Raw genomic sequence first — 19656 nt, 5'->3', positions numbered from 1 at the left:
CCTACAGCCACCTGCAAAACCTCCAGCTGCAGCAAAGCCTTCATGTGGCTGGGAGCCCAGAATATGTGTCAAGAGGACAGTAGCAAGATTAAATGTCACTAGCAGGGACTGTGAGCCCCAGCTCCACCTCCCTCTAAACTTCTCTTCTTCCCCAATTTAAGAGCAGATTCTGGTGCTCAGAGCCCGCCTGGCCCACCAGCCCAAGGCCATGCTGCCATGATGCATGCCCATGGGTAAGGAAGACCCCCGTGCTGCTCCCCAAGTAGTTCTGAAACATGGGGATTAAGCATCTTCCTTCCCATGGAATTGTTACTGACCGTGTCACCAGCCCGGTAGGGTGTCGAGCCTTTGCCACCAGCAATGCTGAAGCCCAGACCCTTCTCATTGCGCATGAGACAGGTGGAGTATCTCTCTGTAGGAGGTGCCCCCTCGGGTCGCTCTGGGAAGCGTAGACCACCTCGCCTTTCACGAGGGCTGTAGTCATCCTCAGGGCGCAGCGGTGTGACAGTGATGGCATTCTCTGGTTCCACCATCCGCTCCCGCAGAACTGTCATGGAGACGGAGCTTCCCGATCCACGCAGAGCTTCCACCGCCACGTGATGCTCAGCAGAGTGCAAGGACACGCCGTTCACCTGGGGACAGACAGAACCAGGCACGCTTACCTCCATGCGGACTTCTTTCAAACAGCTGCACAGATGGCTCCAGCCCAAAGGAAGCACAGCTCATCCCCTAGAGAGCTGGGTTGACACCTTGTTCCCACAGGGGTACCCAGATCTCACCTGCTGCCTGCAAGGGAGTTTCCCTGCACTCACACAGCACAGGAGGCTCCCAGGCCAGGGCAGCCTCTGCCAAGCACAGTAAAGGCTCATTTCAGAGGAGTTCTACCCCACCAGTGAGCTCCTGTTTCCCTTCAATAAGGACATCTACCTCCTCATACACTGACACACGCAGGCCTGTCAGCCTGACCTCGGTGCTGGGGAAGGCTATGGAGCAGATCATCTTGAGGGCCATCACGCATCATGTACAGAACAACCAGGGGACCAGGCCCAGCCAGCATGGGGTTATGAAAGGCAGGGCCTGCTTGACTGACCTCATCTCCCTCTATGACAAGGTGACCCGCTTAGTGGATGAGGGAAAGGCTGTGGATGTTGTCCACCTAGACTTCAGTAGAGCCTTTGACACCATCTCCCACAGCATCTCCTGGAGAAACTGGCTGCTCGTGGCTGGGCCAGGTGTGCTCTGCACTGGGTTAGAAGCTGGCTGGGTGGCCAGGCCCAGAGGTGGTGGGGAATGGAGTGACATCCCGCTGGCGGCTGGTCACACGTGGCGTTCCCCAGGGCTCCGTGCTGGGGCCGGTTCTGTTCAGTATCTTTTATCGATGATCTGGACAAGGGGATCGAGTGCACCCTCAGGCAGTTTGCAGATGACACCAAGCTGGGTGGGAGCACTGATGTGCTGGAGGGCAGGAAGGCTCTACAGAAGGATCTGGGCAGGTCGGACCGATGGGTTGAGGCCAGCTGTATGAGGTTCAACCGGGCTAAATGCCGAGTCCTGCCCGTGGGTCACAGCAGCCCCAGGCAGCGCTACAGGCTGTGAGAAGAGCGGCTGGGAAGCTGGACAGTGGGAAAGGGCCTGGGGGGGCTGGTCTGTGGCCAGCTGAATATAGCCAGCAGTGTGCCCAGGCGGCCAACAGCATCCTGGCTTGTATCAGAAATAGCGTGGCCAGCAGGACTAGGGAAGCAGTTGTCCCCCTGTACTCGGCACTGGTGAGGCCACACCTAGAATCCTGGGTTCAGTTTTAAAACACATGTATGTGGCACCTGGAGACATGGTTTAGTGGTGGGCTTGGCAGTGCTAGGTTAACAGCTGGACTCAATGATCTGAAAGGTCTTTTCAATGGAATGATTCTACGATTCTATTATTTCCTCCCCCTCCATGCAAAACTAGTGAAGTACTTGCAGGGAGGACACCAGGTTCTGCAGCTCTCAGGGAAGCAACCTGATTCCCTCCACTCTTGCTTCCCTGATTTCAGTAAAAAATTCCTTCATCACAAGACTGAGAAAATGCAAAGTGGGGGCCCATGAAGACGAAGAGTCTTCTTTCCATAGCAGCTACTTCATTTCATATTAACACACACTTACAGGAAAGATCTGCCTGCCGCTCTGCCTGAAAACTAGATATTCAAATATATTTCCTCCGCTTCACGGCATTTAGGGTTTCTTCCCATCATGGCCTTCATTACTGAGCAAAGCTCCATATCCCTGCTCTAGGGGTAAAGAGGTATTCCTCACAAATTAGAGCCAATGAGAACAGAACCCGAGTCTGATGTGCCTCAGCCATGCCTTACTTGTGGACATAACACCGTCTTTCAGAAGGAATATGACAAATGTGTTTGAGTTATGTTGCGAGGGTTCATCACTTTTGCAAGAGGCACAGATAAATGGGCATCATGGGAAGTGAAAAAACATTAGTGTTTTCCCAAAGCTGTAACTGAAGAAGGATCCACTTCACATGAAACAGTAGGGTGCCATAAATTTAACTGCTGGGAAAGGAAATAATTGTCCATCTTTCAATCTTCAAGAGCTGACTCCCTTATGGAAGTCATTCTGCAGCAAAATGCAGTATCACACGTGCAGCTCAAGGATGCTCAGTGACACTTAAGACCCTAAAACATACAAGAGACCAGGCTAGATGAAGTGCATATTCCATTTTGGACTTAAACTTAAAAATCAAGACAATCCTATGATAATTGCAGAAGTGAACTAGGTAACTTCTGAAACTCCAGAATCAAGTTTTTTCTCAATAAGGCAATACAAAACCATCTAATTACAGAATCGCATAGGACTTTATTTGACTTCTGCCACGGTCAATGGCAGCCAAGTAAGTGGTGAGAAAGACTGGAACATCTACTTAGGCAAATGCTTTGGCCTCCATAGCCAATATGTAGGCTGCAGAGAGTAGGAGTGCATGAGATACCGAGACACCACATCAGATCACACAAACACAGACCACTTATTCCTTTGATCTCTGTCCAGCACTGTAGTGACACCTGTTCCCTCCATAATGCCATCAATCCTTCACAGAATGGTTTGGGTTGGAAGGGACCTTAAAGATCATCCAGTCCCACCCCTGGCCACGGGCAGGGACACCTCCCAGCAGACCAGATTGCTCCCAGCCCCGTCCAGCCTGGCCTTGAGCTCCCAGGGATGGGGCACCCACAGCTGCTCTGGGCAGCCTCTGCCAGCACCTCGCCACCCTCACAGTAAAGAATTTCTTTGTAATATCTAACCTAATTCTGCCATATTTTAGTTTAAAGCCATTCCCCCTTGTCCTATCACTACAAGCCCTTGTACAAAGTCCCTCGCCAGCTTTCCTGCAGGCCCTTCCTCAAGTACACCTCAATCCTGTATGATTCATCACATTTTTAAATAATTTGAGGACAGGCAAGTATGGCATATGGCTGGCTCCCTGGTTAAGAAGTTATCTTACAAGGTCCACTTTTGCCCCACAGAGGGAAAGCAGATGTGTAGAGACTGGCTGCTCAGCCTGTTGCGGACATGGGCACACACTGCTGCGTGCTTCTTCCCACCTGGGTTACAGAACGCTTCAGAGTTGAGGGACAGTGAACACAGGAGCAATTTCTGTCCTTCTAAAGCAGCAAAAGATTAACAGTAATATTAATTAAACATTAACATTAATTAAACTCTATCAGTCAAGGGAATTTTGGTTTGCTTTTGTATGGCTCCTGGAGTTTAATTTGGCCTACACACTAGCACAATACAAATAAATACCAAACCATACTCTCCCTCCACTCTCAAGTCATTAGAAGCATTTACTTCTTCACAGTTGCTAGGTTCTTACCTCCAGAAGCTTGTCCCCAACACGAACCCCTGCACGAGCTGCAGGACCCTCTTCTGACACGCGGGAAATAAAGATGCCCTGGAAACAAAACTACTCGTTAGAAGAGGTGGAGCCCGTTCCTCAACCCTCTAAAGAGTAAAGAGACCACTCCACCCCATTCAGCTTAAGGGAAAGGGGAAGTCCCTGGCTAATCCCGTACCCTGGATGTGGGCACAGGACAGCCACATCACCCCATTCAGGAGCTGGTAGACAGGGGAAAGATATCCCACGGCAGGGCTACCTCACAGGTGCGAAAGGGGAAAAGGGAATGACACTTCAATCTTTTTCCAGGGGGACGAGAGCGTAACACAGCTGATGCCACGGCACGCGTGGAAAACAACCCCATACTCTTTGCCTTGTGAGCCCTGCGCATCAGGACACAGATGGGGAAGAAACAGCTGCTCTCATTGCTGCTCTCTGCGGTCAGTTGTGCTCCAGAGGCAAGAGCCTGCTCAGCCCTGCCAGCTTCCTGCTTCGGGCTGCTCCCACCTTGCTCTGCAAGCCCAAACCAGCCACAAAGCTGATACACACAGACATCCAACCTCCAGCTACAGAGACTAGTCCCTGCAAGCGGGTGCCTTCAATAACTACACAGTCCAGGGTCTTACCTCATCATCGCCCTTATAGGGGGTGGAGCCCTTGCCCCCTGCGATGCTGATGCCCAGCCCCCCTGTCTGCCGCACGATAGTCAGTGTCAACTGGAAGTAGAATGGACACAGGTTACAGGTCAGTGCAGATTGGGAAAATACCCAAAACATCTTGAAGAGCAAGGGATGACTACTTAAAGAATAAGCACAAGAGTATAAACTTTATCTGCATGCACCCACTCAAATATTTGTGTAAGCTGTGGTATCCATGCCTCAAAGGCACCGAAGTCATGATACATTTCAACAAACAAATCCTTTTTCACAGTTGAGTTCTGACCCATATCCCAAGACCGAAAGTCAGTTTGCCTGTAATGAACACATTGGAATGAGATGTTCACCACAAAGTAAACTGAACAGCAGTGGGATGGGACTGGATAAAGAAACAGGGATAGTGTTCACATCACAGCCCAGCTCCACCACATGGCTCCCTTTGGGGTGTAATTCCATACAACTGCTGAGAGATTAAGGGTCACCCCAACATAGCGTGCAGTAACAAGAATGGCATCTCTTCCAGAATACCTTGGACAGATACTTGGCTTTGCTCTATCAACAGAAATCGATGTGTGATTCCAGAAAAGCCATTTGCTTTGTCCACCCAGCTCCTTCCTCTTCTCCCATCTGCACAGGCAGGCTCAAGACTGTGGCTGTGCAATCCAGAAATCTCTTCTCCTTCCTATATCCCCCTCTACATACCTAATTATGCCCACTTCCAATAGCAAAACTTTTGGTCAAACTTGAACTGAAATTGCTTATTATTCAGGACACCAACATAAACTGTTAATGTCACCCCAGATGTAAGAAGGAAGACAGGGAGTATGTGGTAGGATACAGGGAAAGGAATGGGACAGATAGGCCTCTCTCAGGGATCTGTCACAGCCAAGGACCAAGGAGCTGGTGAGGTAAGTGACAGAAATGTACAAAGGCTCCTGGAGAGAACCAAATTTGCTGTCCTCCAGACATCACTTCTCTGGAAACAAGTCCAGAACAGAGAGCGGCTGCTGCAGAGGTGTCTAGCTTCAACATCAGGTCTGCTTGGCCTAGGTCAGGCCACAGCGTGGGCAGCAAAAGAAGCAGGAAACTTGCTTTCCTTAGCCCCTCCCTTCAAATCTTTCTTCACTTTCTACGATGACAGAAGCAACAGCCTGTGGGGTTTCACATTCTGCTAAGTCTAAAACAGAACCAAAAAACCACCACAGGAAATGCAGAACTAAAATGGGGCTCCTGGCCATCTCCTTTGGTGCCCAGCCAAGAGGGTAGCTGAAAGCTGCTGGGGTCTTCACAAGGAAACCCCTGATTCTAGACAGACCAGCAGTAACATAGTCTCCAGCGCAAGACCTAGAGACTGAGTAAAATCCAAGTATTGAAAGACAAGGATTATTCAGGTGAGGATTATTTCATTTCATTCACTACCTCATTATTCAGAATATAAAGAATATTCATTACCTCATTATTCAGAGGAATGTGGTAAAGTTGTGAGCTAGCACTGCGTGTCATTGATAGCACACTTGAAAACCAGTTGTAGATCAGACTAACACTTCTTGTGTAAAGAGGTCTATTAGGATCTAACTACAAATACCACTTTTTTTTTCTTCCAGTCTCACTGGATTTTAGTAATGGTTTAAAGAGTTGTATCTATTGTCAACACAAAAGCTTCTAAAGATGATGGAAAACTAGATCTCCAGACAAGAAACTAGAGAGTGCTCTAACAACAGGATCCAGGTATTTCCAAGATAGCTGATGATCAATAGGACAGGATTGCTATTTTTGAGAATGAACAAGGAATATACAATGTCACTGGTTACAAAAAGTCACTTTCAGTTGTGCAGTAAGTTGATTGTGTAAACTAACTGAAGGATAAACAGCAAAACCCAAGGATTTCACAAATTCATAGAAACCAGACTGAAAATATGGGGAAATCTGCCAGAAAAGTCAACTGGACTAAGGGCTAAGAACCTTATGTCTATTGATATACACCTAAAAAGCAAAACACCTTTTTTTTTGTTTTTTAGTTTAGGAGTAAACAGACCTAATTAAGCTTAAAGACACTGCCAGAACAACAGCAAATGGTCTTGTGCTGGACATAAATCTGTTTAGGCTAGAAAGAAGATTTCAAACTGGCAAAGCAAATTAGTTCTCCCATAAAAACAGGTAAGAAACTGAACTGGTGAATGTTTGTTTGAAATCTATGAAAAGAATAAATGACATGAATACGAACCTGAGAAAGAAGGAACTGGACTCAGTAACCTGTAACAGCCTTTCAGTTTTATATTCAGTATTTCACATTACAGCCCAGGCACTGCCTTTTGCACTAAACCAGTCAGTTATTTCTTCCTGAAAGCACATCTGTCCTAAGGCTGCTTCAGAGCTGCTTTGACTTCCATGACGTCTAGACTGATGCTCTGGACACATGGCAAACAGCTGCCCTAACAGCATGGACAGCACAGCTTCCACCCCTACAATAGCTCCTGCCAGTGACTTTCCTAGGTATTTTGCTCTTCTTGCAGGATCCACCCACTGCACAGCAACAGCTCATCTCAGACACACTGCCCAGATGACTCTGGCTCTTTTCTTTGCAGAAGGGGCAAGCTTTCATTAAGTGGGCAACATCTCCAGTGTTTCTTCCCAGTTCCTCCCAGACAGACAGGCATCGATGCCCTCCACAGAAAAGCATTACTGGGGAAGGAGAAGAGTGAGAAAATTGAAAAAAAGCTGCCATTTCAGCCTAAGAGTTGTCATCCCCCTGAACTCCCACTGGAGGCTAGGGGAAAATCCATTTATCATCGATGGCACCAAAGCACAAGCCAAGGAAGCATTTATATCTCCCTCTCCGCTCCTCTCCTCACCTTAGAACCTCCTGTGTTTCTGCCTATACGATGCCAGGGAACACACTCAAACAAGGACTGATTCCACCTCCAGCTATTTTTCATACATTTTTAATATACTACCTTTTAACAGATTCACTTGATCCAGAGAGACTTTCCAGCTTGCTGGGAATAAACATACCATTCTGCAGAAACTAAAAATGTTGCACACGTGGACTGGCTTGCTATTCAGTAGCAGCCAGGGATAGCGAAGTATTGCCCAAGAGACTTGAAACAGCATTCAGTGCTGTGCCTTGGAACTGCCAGCTGAGGATTTTTGCAACTTGCTCTTGGCAGGGGCACAGCAGACACAGAGGCAGCAAACTAGACATTCACAGGATTCAACTGCCAAAGCATGGAGCCGTTCTACCACAGATCCTGCTGAAAGACCAAGTTGTTTCTCCAGGCATACCCAAGGGAGTGGGGGTTTAAGGGCTTAATTTCCAGAAAACGGCAAGTTTCTGCATGGACAGACACCTTGTGCAACTTGCTACACCTCTGGATGCATCTAGGTGTCTAATCCCTCCATTTACTTCACTTGAAACTTTAAATGAGCCTGGATTGTCAACAGTGACACAGAAAATGCAAACATGCAATAGATACTTCTGATTTGTGTTTGGACAGAAGCACGATGATGTACCTGCATCACATGAAGGTGATGAATCACACTTCACTCCAACAGCAGCTGAAGAATTGATTTAATATCCTCAACAAGGAATAACCATTTTAAAAGTTGAAAGGACTGGATAACTTGTACCCAAAAGCTGAACAACTGACCAACATCTCTGATACATTTATAAAATTCTGGAATCATGATACCCTACAACAGCATTTACATTGTGCTGTTAGACTAAGAGATTACACAGGATGATGCCTATAACTATCAGCTTGTCACCCTAGCACCAATTCCAGAAAAGTGAAGAACATGCATGCCTCTTAGCAGGCACACAGAAACAGCATCCATGCAGAACAGCTGAATTTTGTGAAAATTAGGTGTCTCAAAAAACACACACACTTCGATTTCATTCTTTGACAAGACTCTAAACCTGGATGATAAAGTAATAGCAAAGATTTAATAAGCAGACTTTTGGAAAACTCAAAAATTGTTATCACAAGACATTTTACTGACATCATAGGATGCTGGTTTTAGGTTTATATTACACAAGCTAAGAATCAGCAGAGGTCAAGTACTAGTCATCAGTGAAGAACCAAGAAGGAGGGTTCTGCCAAGAACTGTATAAGGTCTGATCTTATTCCAAATCACTGACAGTAAAAATTTTAATAGTTCCATATGAAGGGAGGCTAGAAGCCTTCAAATAAGAGAAGGGGGGGTACAGACATCTTTATCTTTTCATACAGTTAATAACTTTACAGGAAATGATCAATTAGTCCATGTTTGTAACAGCAAAGGAATTAGGGATACCCACTGAAATTTCAGCAGCAGGCTTTAAAAAAAAAGCTTCTTAATATAAAGCACAAGTAAATTATGTAATTTATTGCCACTAAATACTGTGGAACTACAATGTACGAAAGGGATTGGAGAGATCAGACAATTTCATAGACAGAAGCTCCACTGTGTCTAGTACAAAGGTATGAACAGTCCAGAAATCCTAAACTACAGATTGCAAGGAACTGGGAAAATACGAGCGAAAAGATCACCATGTCTTGCTAAAGTCTGTGGTTTCCAATCCCCAAAGAAAACCCCTCGCATCCACCATTACAGACATCTTTTCATAGGCATCACACTCAACTGTGTGTCCTTCTTCCAGGAACACCTCAGCAAAAGAGAAGGTACTTGCATAGCACAAAAATGCAAGAGACACACGGGAGTCCAGCAGCCAGAGGCACTGACTCACGAGGAAAGATTAGAAGAGTTAAATCTGTCTGGCTTCAGTAAGCAGTAACTTGTGAGGACAAGGGGATAGGCTGAAAATATCAGTGACCAAATGGAAGGTGGGAGATTACTGCATGAGCTATCGAGAACTAAATTAAAAACGAACAACGGAAAAAGGAACACGAAGGAAAGCTCTTGCCCTGGCAGACGAGCAGCCTGCTAGGCATGAGCAGAAGATTTTCTGGCTCTGATGTTATTTCTTCCTCTGTTCAGATGGGATTTTTAGTTACCAAGGGGATGGACACTTGCAAGGCAAAGGTAGTAGGGTACATATCAGAGTCGTCAAACACTTTGCTGACTTCTTACTAAACACCTCTCTCCCCAGTTTAGTACTAATCAGAGACAGCACCAAACAATAAAAGTTTGCGAGCCAAAGTGACTGACAGCAGCATTAAGCAGACAGGACAGGCGACCTACAATGCTAAATGCTCTGGTGTACTCCTGCAGATCCCCTTCCCCAGATATTCCAAGACAGTGAACATTTCATTAAGTGAGGACGAAGAAATGATGCATTTTAAAAAATATTAAATGACTTCTGAACTATAAATAAAAAACTAGGTTCATCCAGATATGATTAATCTTGGTATGAATATATATAGATGTGAATACATAGCTATAGGTATGAATCATATATCATGATATATCACGGTTGGACTTGACAATCTTAAAGGTCTTTTCCAACCCAAATGATTATAGATAGATATGAATAGTCCTATTTATGTATGTGTGTGTCTATAGACATATGATTTCATCTTGAGGTAAGAAAAAAAAAACGTTTACAGTGAGAACAGCCATTCACTGGAACAAACTCCCCAGGGACATGGTAGAGTCCCCAGCAGTGGAGGTTTTCAAGATGAGATTGGTCAGGGTGCTAGGTATCTCATCGAGGCTCCCTCTCCCACAAAAGGCTGGACCGTTCTCACTCCCTTCCAGCCTGGTCTGTTTTATGATTCTATGATTAGTTCTTTCACTAATGAATTCCAGAAATAGGGATTTAAGAAGCTAGTACTTCCTCCTCATCACAATGGCCACTCAGGTTTCTCACAGGCATGTAAATGACAACAGCAAAAGAGAGGATCCTGAAAGGAACCAGGCTGGCTCAACTACGGAATGCAACAGGACAGAGTCCCTCTGGGAAGTAAAACATTCAACTTCTTAGATAAGCAATCTGAGTACTGGGCAAAGCTACCACGCCTTCAACTATTCCCAGAACTGGAAATGGGACAAAACCCTAGACATGGAAGTCCTGCGGATTCAGCTGGCATGAGTGACACAAACACGTTATCTTTCTTCCTCTCTTCAGCAGTAAAGAGTTTTTATTCCTATTCTTACTGATTCTTTGTGTGTGGTAAAATCATTGGTATAGTCATTCATTTTGCATCATTCTGACTACAAAATTTCACTTACAAACTCCCCTCAGCCCAATAATTTTTTGCTGTTCTAAAGGTCCATTTTAGCCCATCATTTAATATACAATTAAAAGATTGAAAGGACGGGAGAATTTACAACTGTCTTCCAAAATCTGTTTCAACTTTGTGCTGCTAAGGGCACACAGCACAGTAGGAGAGTGTTTGTCCGAGGTGACAGTGAGATAAATGGAAAATTCTTGCACTAAACCTGGCATCACTCATTTCAGAACATACAAGCAGAGACATCCAAGTACCCCAACAGTCTGGAGGACCTTGATGATGAGAATGCAGGAACAAAAAGCTAGGTAGCTGACGAGAACTCCCATCCGTGAACAGAAACTATCACATTTGAAGTGGAAGAAAAACTACAGAATTTGGTGAACTGAAGTCTGAATACATTCTGACATGTTGTCCACAGTCAACCAACCTGAATTCAAGTAGAACAGGTGAATGAAAAAGCAGTGAGAAAGACAGGGAATGGAAATCTGTCTTACAAGAAAACACTAGAAGAATTTGGTTTCTTTAATCTACCAAAATGAAGGCTAGGAGTTGGGACTGACGTCCATAAAAATATACCATGGACAAGCAGACCAAAGGGTCAGATAGCAGGAAAGAGGGTTTTTTTCCCAAGCTAAAATAATGAAAACAATGAATTAACAAATGCAAGCTCAGCTTGAAAGTAATTTTTTTAATCATTCAAGAAGCAGAAATCTGGAGAAGTTTTCGGTTTCTCCCAGTAGGAGGAACCTGAATGTGTGCACACATGTCAAGTAACAGGAGAAAATAATCTATATTTAACAAAAAGTTTGACAGACTTATGAAATATGTTATCTCATTGCTAGTGGTGGTAGGAGACACAAGTTCAGGATTTCTTTCAAATAATCTAAGTTATCTTTATTGTAAATTTAACTCATTGCTCCTGAATTGAACAGCACTTTTTTTGGCTAAAGTATGTCTTCCAGAAATGGCAACTTATCCCAGTCTTGCCTCATTTCTGTTCCTAGATCCAAGCTGGTGATTGTCTTCCATCACAAAGCCTCAAAATTATTCCAGGATATAGCTTTCTCTTCTATTGACAGAGTCAGAAAATACTGTTGAGCTTCCAATAAGGCATTTAAAGGCATTCAAATGCTTAAGCCACATTAATTCCTACAGGGGTTATTTTAATGCCTAATTTTTTTGTATAATCCTCATCCTAAGCAGCAAGACCCGTATCTATTATATGCATTGTGTTTTCCTATTTCAAAATAGAAAATCAGATTCACAGTGGAGTGTTTCATTTAAACATGGTATCTTCCCTCTCTGTTAAACACACTACTCCATTGCTTCCTGTTCGAGAAAGCAAAACCAGATGATTGTGCCACACTCTTAGAGCAGGAAACTGCTGATAGTTCTGCATTTGTGTAAAAAATCACTCCACAGTTTGCTGCTTGGTCCTTAAGAAAGCTTCAGATCAGATAAAATTTGCATGATGAATAAGCAACAATCACACAAGTTATCTCTGTCACTTTGTAGGTGAACCGTATTCAAACTGTGCCTTTATAGACTTGCATGCAAAGCTGTACATCTACAAAACGAGATTACAATCCCTACCTCCAAACTGCTGGAGGGCCACAGCATAGGAAAGAACGCTAAGGGCCCTTCAACCCAGGAGGAAAAGGTCATTAAAACATTCCTATGGCAATAAATCAAAAGTCAGACAAATTCAAACAGAAAATATGGCATATTTTTTCCTTGCTCAGTGGGAACTTTCGTCATTTAAAAAAATTAAATGAGAGAAAGCAGGGTGTTGTACCTTCTCATAACTTTGAGAGAACTCCACCCTGTCAGAAACTATATTCTAGTCAAGCCAGCTGAGCAAATCCAGGTGACACGATCTTTCTTGCATTATACAAGAGAGTTTTATTTAATCTTTTCAGGGTTTAGAACTTACAGGTCACATTGCGGGAAAGTCAAATGTGCTGCATAAGAATTCTAAACCTGACAATGTCCTGATGAGTACGTGGTCTCACCCAGTAAATAATAAAACCAGACCAAGGTGCAGGGGTCCAAGTGTAAAGCATCACAGCAGCAGCACGGAGATGAACAGAAGCGCTGATGACGGCAGGGCATCACGATGCTACGCACTAAGTGGGCCAACCTTTTCAAAGCTGAATCCCCTTAACACTGGATGCTTCAGGACCCAGCTGTGCTGTCAGAGGCTGCCTCTGGTGAACAGTAATTGTGGTGCTAAGTACGAGGCCTGCATTCAGACACAAACAGTAGTATTTCTGAGCTATTTCCACATGACAAGACTCCTTTATGGAGAAGACTCGACTCGCTTCTGACTCCAGAGCGACATCTGAGCAGAAGCAGCTGACGGGATCTTTCCCACCCTCCGGCAAGGAAGTGAAGGCACTTCGAGCATCTAAGATCAGCCTAGCTTTCTCCTAGGGAGGGAAATTAGCAGTGTATCCTTCCTAGACAGCCTTGTGCATCATGGGAGAAGCAAACACCTGGGAAGCTCCTCAGTCAGCACAAGTTTTGCCAGTGCAGAGCCCTTCATGACTTAGAAATTTTCAGGTGCTCTGCAGAAGACGGCAAACGCAGAAGGATGCCATCAGCTATTACTGCAGACAAAGAAGCATTGGTCACTTAAACAGAATTCAGCACCTTCTTTCCACTATTATCTTCAATCTGCACAGCAGCTCTTTCTGGACTATTCCTTCAACAATTATCAGAAAACAGACAGACTTCAGGTGCAACCTCGCGCCTTCAAATAGCAGCTCGGCATGCTTCTCCTCCAAAAGCCTTCTACAACCCAGATACAGCCATTTCTGCAGTGCAGATGGAGACCGAGACAAAACATTGGGAACAGAGTCAGCGGTGGAACCCTGATAGCCACATAAGATACCATGTGCTTGAACAAAATTATTTCTTTCACTGTAGTAGACTCCCATTGGCACTAACAGCTAAAGGAGCTTTGGAAGTACCAGCTGCATGCATAGCACCAAGCTCCCAACATCCTGATGGCAGGGTGCTGACAGAAGTTAGGCAGATGTCTCCACCTCTACTCTGACATGTTTAGTCTTTGGCTCCGGAGTATGGTTTAGGCTCAAAGAACAATCAGTACTTCCTTCTCTCCGAGAGCTGTATGAAATTATACAAGGAATGTGACAGCAGCATTATGAACTTAAACTGCGCTGCTCAAGGGGCACCAGGCTCCCCACTCTTGCTCCATTTCATCAGCCTGCTGGTTTAGCTATCACAGGCTCTTCTCAAGGACACGAAGGACATGAAATCATCCCTGGAAACAGCAGGTACATGCTGTTTCTGGGACTGGTCACTTCCAAAGCTAATTAATTCTCTACTCGGATGTTAAGAAGTCTTTAAGGTCCTGAATATTTCTCCTGTTGTCCTCCACCTAATCACCAAGGGGCACATGCTTTTCACAGTCGATGTGCTAGGAAAGGCGGCAAAGGCAGCCCTCTCGGTGTGAGTGAGGAGTCCCAGCTGCACAGGGCCCCAGTTCAGCTCGAGTCCCACAGTTCACTCTCTCCGGTGTTTCTGGAGACTGAATCTTCCACACGAGCTGCTGTCCTGGTAGGTGGCCAACGTGATTCCACTAAAATGATAAGAGTATCACTGACCGGAGAGGTCAGCAACCATCCACTGAGCTGAGCACTCCCCCAGAGCTGTAGGACAATCAATGGCTTCCCAAAGCTGGTCTGCTCTGGGGCGACTTCAGCTACCACCACACACCTGGTAGATCTCTGGTACGCTTGTCCTTGGAGCTACACTACCACATTGCTCTTTACAGTGAGGAAAGAGATCTGCACAAAGGAGACAACAGAGCAGACCTGGGGCCTCTAACCAGCTACCTTCACCAGCCACCACAGAGAAGTTCTAGGCACTTCCATTAGATGTGGGCAGAGCACAGGCAGGAGCCGAGGAAGACGAAGGCAGACTGTTTCCTGATACAAGACTGAGGTTTCCTGGGCCCATGCACCTTCAGGAGCAAGAAAACTCTGCAAATGCAACACAACATCTAACAGCTGGAAAGAAGGACCAAGAGCAGTGATTTCCTAAATGAGGGATCAGGAAGCACCTGACTATACTCACTTTTGCCTCTGACTGACAGAAGAGCTATGCAAACAGAAACACAGGAAATATTACACTTCTCTGTGATCTAGAGTGAAGATGGACAAATCTTCAGGACACACTAAAAGTGGACTGCATCTGAGCCAGCTCATGTTTTGCCTGAAGTGGAAAAGATTTATCTTCCCCCCAGAAAGTCTTACTCCAAAACCAAGGAACAAAATCCTCCATTTTACACGTGAGGGATTAGGAAGAGCCAAGTTCACAGAGACAACCAGGCCAGCACTCTCATGGGTCCGGTACCACTGCACTGTCCTAAGGGAAGAAACCTTCATGCAAGCCACTGGTTCTGACACAACAGTTTCTGCCTCTTTGCTGGTGGCACTCTGCTTCCAACAGTTCCTTGGAAACATTGCCTGCAGAAAGCCCACTGACCCAAAGGATCAGGCAAGCATACTGAAAACCTGGAAACAAATTCAGGAAGTTAATCATAATCAGAGGATGAGCTAAGGCAGCAAGACTTTAAACTTGGGTACAGAACATCACACATGTGCTTTACGGACCTTCTAGTGCCACCTGCCTCTTTCTGACATCCCAAAGTGCTACGCGTGAAGACTTGAGGGGATTCGACAGGGGGAGATGCACGAGTCATTACCTTCAGTCCACCTTTCTCATGGAATGGCACAGTGTGAGTTAGATCCTCCTCCCTCTCCCAAAGGGTCATACACAGCACTCAGCAGATTCCTGAGGCTTCCATTCCTTCAGGGTTACCCACCACCCCTGGAAATATACCTTTATTTTCTTCCACTTTCTCTTTCCTCAGTGCATAGCAAATAGGAACTGCACTTTCCACTTCAGCTCCCTTTGTTTGTGTTTTTTTTTACATTTCTTCCATCTCACTCCTGATCTGCAGCAGCCATTCTCACCTCAGGTATGGAAAAGTAGGGAAAGGAGGTGAAAGCAAAGGGAGGAAACAATCATTGTGTTTGTGATCAGTCAGGTCCAGAAGCCACTTGACCCAGAGAGATCAGTTTCCCCTACAACAATGGGTGAGCCTGGGAAGCAAATCAAGCAGACTGAATGATTTTTGGCAGAGAGAGAACAGTAGGAATGGTACAGACCTCTTCCTCCTCAATGCGAGCAGGTTCAATCAGCAGATTATTGGCTTGATCAAACGACACCCCCTGTTAGGACAGGAACCAGCAAAGAGGCATGCGGATTAGTGGAGCATAAACCAAACCCGCCACCACTACCACCACCACCCAACACACAAACGCACGCCACTCCGACAGGTCTGGCCGCACAGCACCAGAGTGGACCCCACTCACACCACTCCTGATTACCACCTACCAGCGAGAACCAGCGACAGGGCTGCTCCGGGGGCTCACAACATACAGAGTGTCAGTGCTCTTTGGCCCAGCTAACTGGAAGCTGCATCTTTAAGGCCGTTATTTTGTCTGTGTTGGCACTCTGAGGCTGTGACCATGAAGCTCACAAGCTGAACACTATTAGCTGATTTTACTCCCTCTGTACCAAGTCATTCAGTGAAGAAGGAGGGATTAAACACCACAGGATAAAAGCACAAAGGGACCTCTGGTGCCATCCAGCTGCTGCACAGGAACAAAGCAATCCCAAATCACACTGCACTGGTCCCTCCTGCAAAGGGAAGAACCTCCAGTGGAACAGCACATCCTGCCAGACACTCAGGGAACCTGCTCCCAAAAGCAGGAAACCTTAGAATTCCTCTTGAAAACCAACTTCTTTACAAGAACACCCCTGATTTAAGGATTCAGCCTCCTGCACACCCCGTCCTACCTCCTTCTTCAATGCATGTATGCAGCACCTCTTGCTTGAAACTCCACTGTACAGGGACACTGCTCCCCACGTTCCCACTTCTGGAAGACAACTCAGGAGGTAAGCTAATAAATCTGCCTTCACGGAGCAGGCATCCAACCCAGCCCCACAAAAAGGAAAACTGTGACTTCCAAGCAGAAGGCTTAGCCGATAACAAAAGTAACTTTCCGATAGAAACACCAAACCTGTGGTCTCAACACCTACACAGACTCTGCAGGCTTTGCCAATGGGTCAGCTTTGAGTCCCTGACTAAATAAGCTTTTGGGCGAGGGCATTTCCCCATATGACAGGTCTTGGATGAAAGGGACTCAAGATGGCTTCACACATTCTTGCAAGCAGCAGCAACTCCTTTTCATTTCAAAGAGCTTCACAAACAGCAAGGAAACTATATGACTCATCCCTAAGGAACAAGGGATGAGCTGTAGCAGCTCAGATACAGCAAGGCAAACATCCACTGAGACAAAGGCTCTGAAACAAACCTGAGTGCAAGAACCTTCCTCTGAGCAATCTGAACTCCAGCGTGGGGTGGAAACAATCCCAACAGTTTGGAGTGTGTGTGGTAACAGCAAGAACAGATTTTACTCCAGCATCTCCACCAGTTCAGAGACTCACATCTCACCCATGAGATTTGCTGGTGTCAAACTATGATAGAGATTCAGCCACACCCCGAACCCTGCCTACCAAATACACCTCACAAAACCATCGCACCAACTTCAGTAAGAACTGGTCTAACCTCATGCAGGGTCTCTCACCAGTGTACTCCTATTCCATCCTATGAGGATCCTCCTCGAACAAGAATCTCTGCGTGTCCCTAACCAAACAGGGTAATTCAGCTGAGTAGACCCAAGGACCTCCTATCTCACCAGCCCCCATCAAAAACAAAAAGGCCCATCGTGGCCCCATGGTAATGGCAAAACTTGAGAACAAAAATTCCCCTAAATCCCAATGCACACCCCAGACTGCATCTGTGCTGGGGCAGACACAGTTGTGTAACCAACGGGAAGGGCACACTTCTCTCTGCTCTCTCTACCCGCTCCTCTCCAGGAAGCACCGTGGCAGAAAAACAAGTGTAAGCAGCCTGAACATAAGCCTGAGATTAGATCCATCCAGGGATAAAGCTCATCCTGTTGCAAATGAGGTGAAACAACCAGCAAGCAAGGAGGCGACTGAAAGGAATGGAAGAACCTGTCAGTGATGGGACAAAAGAACTGTTCTTGCAGCACAGAACACATCATCACACATAATAGGGAGGGTGCAAGAATCTGGATACAGCGCAAGGAGTCAGACATAAACAACATGGCACAGCTCTTGGACAATATGAGCCCCAGAATGGATTGCAGCTCTCCCACCCTCAGCATGTCTCTCCTGAAGTGCTGGAGCATCTTGCCAATGTTTTCATTGGTATCACATCAACCTGTTTGGTAATTCAAAGTGGCAGAAGGGAGGTCTGGCACCCCTCTGACCTTCCCCCCTCCCCGCAAGACCTTACCTTCACTGAGGGCTGAGCAGATAAAGCTCCATTCTTTTTGTCATCCTCGTCCCATGCTTCTTCTTGATCCTCGGGCTCTGTGTTGTTATTGCAGCCTCCTAACTCCTCTTCCTCTTTGGGGACTCCATCACTGTTCAGCCCCTGAAGGAGGGCCACCACTGCCTCTGGCTTGGGCAGTTTAGTTATCTTGAAGTGTTTCTTATAGTGGGGCGTGTCCTTGCGGATAAGCCTCTGTTTCTCCACTGGGAATGGTCGCTCTTCATCTTCATCCTCACCCTCACTCCGTATTAGTGTGTCCTCAGCAAAGTGTACAGTGGGCTACAAGAGCAAAGCCCCAGAAAGGTTGTGAACCTCAGGTAACAGACATATGTGGAGGCAGTGCAGAAACCTGCTGTCCCCCCACTACCAACACAGGCAAAGCCAGTGCTGCTGCTTTTGTGCTAAACACGATGCAGGAATACACGTTAAAATTCTACTATGCTTGCCTTCTTCCATATCAACCCTTTCACTCAGATGCATCTTCTGTCAGCTCCAGGGATTGAGGGCACTCAAACCTGTAACTCTGATTTTCTGCATAGTCCCTGTCTAGCTCCCACACTGTCCTTCCTAGTCACCCATGGACCCAGCTCCCACAGGCTGCCTGAATCTCTACTTGCACTTGGCTTCCACAGCCTGTATCTGCCTCCAGTGATGCCCGAATCACACTCCGTACCTCCATTTACCATTTTCTCTGAAACTTTTTAAGTCCTTCCACTTTTTATCATGACCCTGCTGCAGTTCCTAGGCTCCTACCTCATTGTATTCCACTTCCACATCATCCTCCTCTTGGTCAGCAACTTCCTTATGCTCCTCTTCAGCTCTGGGCTTCACTTCCTTCTCCAGCTCCCGCATCTCAGGCACCTGCCCATTTGGCCAGCTTCTCTCTCCCTCTTCTGCCTGCTCCTCTCCCCTAAAGTCAGCAGAGGCAGTGCTGTTGGAAAGGTGGGAGTCCTCGCTGCGATTTGACATGGCGCTCAGCCTCTTCTCCTGAGAAGATGATCGTAAAAGTCAAGAGGAAACCAAAGCAGCAGACAGAGCAATGTAGTGTGACTGGAGAAAGCCGGGATATGATCTACCAACAGAACCAGCTTTTTCTTGAGGCTCCCTGCTGCTTTCCCTGACAAGCCTGCTGCATCTCACCTAGGTCCCACCCCTGTTCCACCATCTGTACAGGCATTTATTCTTAGCATCACACCTGGGCAGCAAAGATGCCTCCTCCAAGCACTCCATTCCCATTATTCTTTACTAGGAATATCACAGCTGCCTTTTCTTCTCCCTCTTATTTTCATCCTCCCTGCGTTATGACAAAAGTGGCACCAACGCACACAGTTCCCCTTATATTGTTCTCTGTCTCCTGGTTGCATCTCCTGCTCTACCGCAGTGGCCCCAGCTGACACCACAAGGCAGATTTCCAGCCCTTGGAATCCAGGCAATCCATGCTCAGTTCCTTCCAACCTTTCCTAAAAGCAAGCTCTTTCTGCCCAGC

At 46.2% G+C, this 19656-nt stretch overlaps 1 protein-coding gene across 24 annotated transcripts in view; it reads right to left on the bottom strand.

Moving 5' to 3' along the window:
- SCRIB (scribble planar cell polarity protein) overlaps nucleotides 1-19656 on the bottom strand; it is a 116208-nt gene that overhangs the window by 62969 nt on the left and 33583 nt on the right. For all 24 annotated transcript variants that reach the window (XM_055799323.1, XM_055799322.1, XM_055799299.1 and 21 more), the window contains exons 14-19: nucleotides 18924-19157; nucleotides 18132-18449; nucleotides 15910-15972; nucleotides 4509-4598; nucleotides 3862-3939; nucleotides 318-632 (exon numbers count right to left, since the gene is read on the bottom strand). In XM_055799323.1, the coding sequence (XP_055655298.1) occupies nucleotides 318-632; nucleotides 3862-3939; nucleotides 4509-4598; nucleotides 15910-15972; nucleotides 18132-18449; nucleotides 18924-19157 (1098 nt within the window). The remainder of the gene's footprint in view (nucleotides 1-317; nucleotides 633-3861; nucleotides 3940-4508; nucleotides 4599-15909; nucleotides 15973-18131; nucleotides 18450-18923; nucleotides 19158-19656) is intronic.

This window comes from Falco peregrinus, chromosome 3 (genome assembly GCF_023634155.1).
Source record: "Falco peregrinus isolate bFalPer1 chromosome 3, bFalPer1.pri, whole genome shotgun sequence".
Classification (NCBI taxonomy): Eukaryota; Metazoa; Chordata; class Aves; order Falconiformes; family Falconidae; genus Falco; species Falco peregrinus.
The sequence above is the reverse complement of the archived record's forward strand: the minus strand, read 5'-3'. Positions and strand labels throughout refer to the sequence as shown.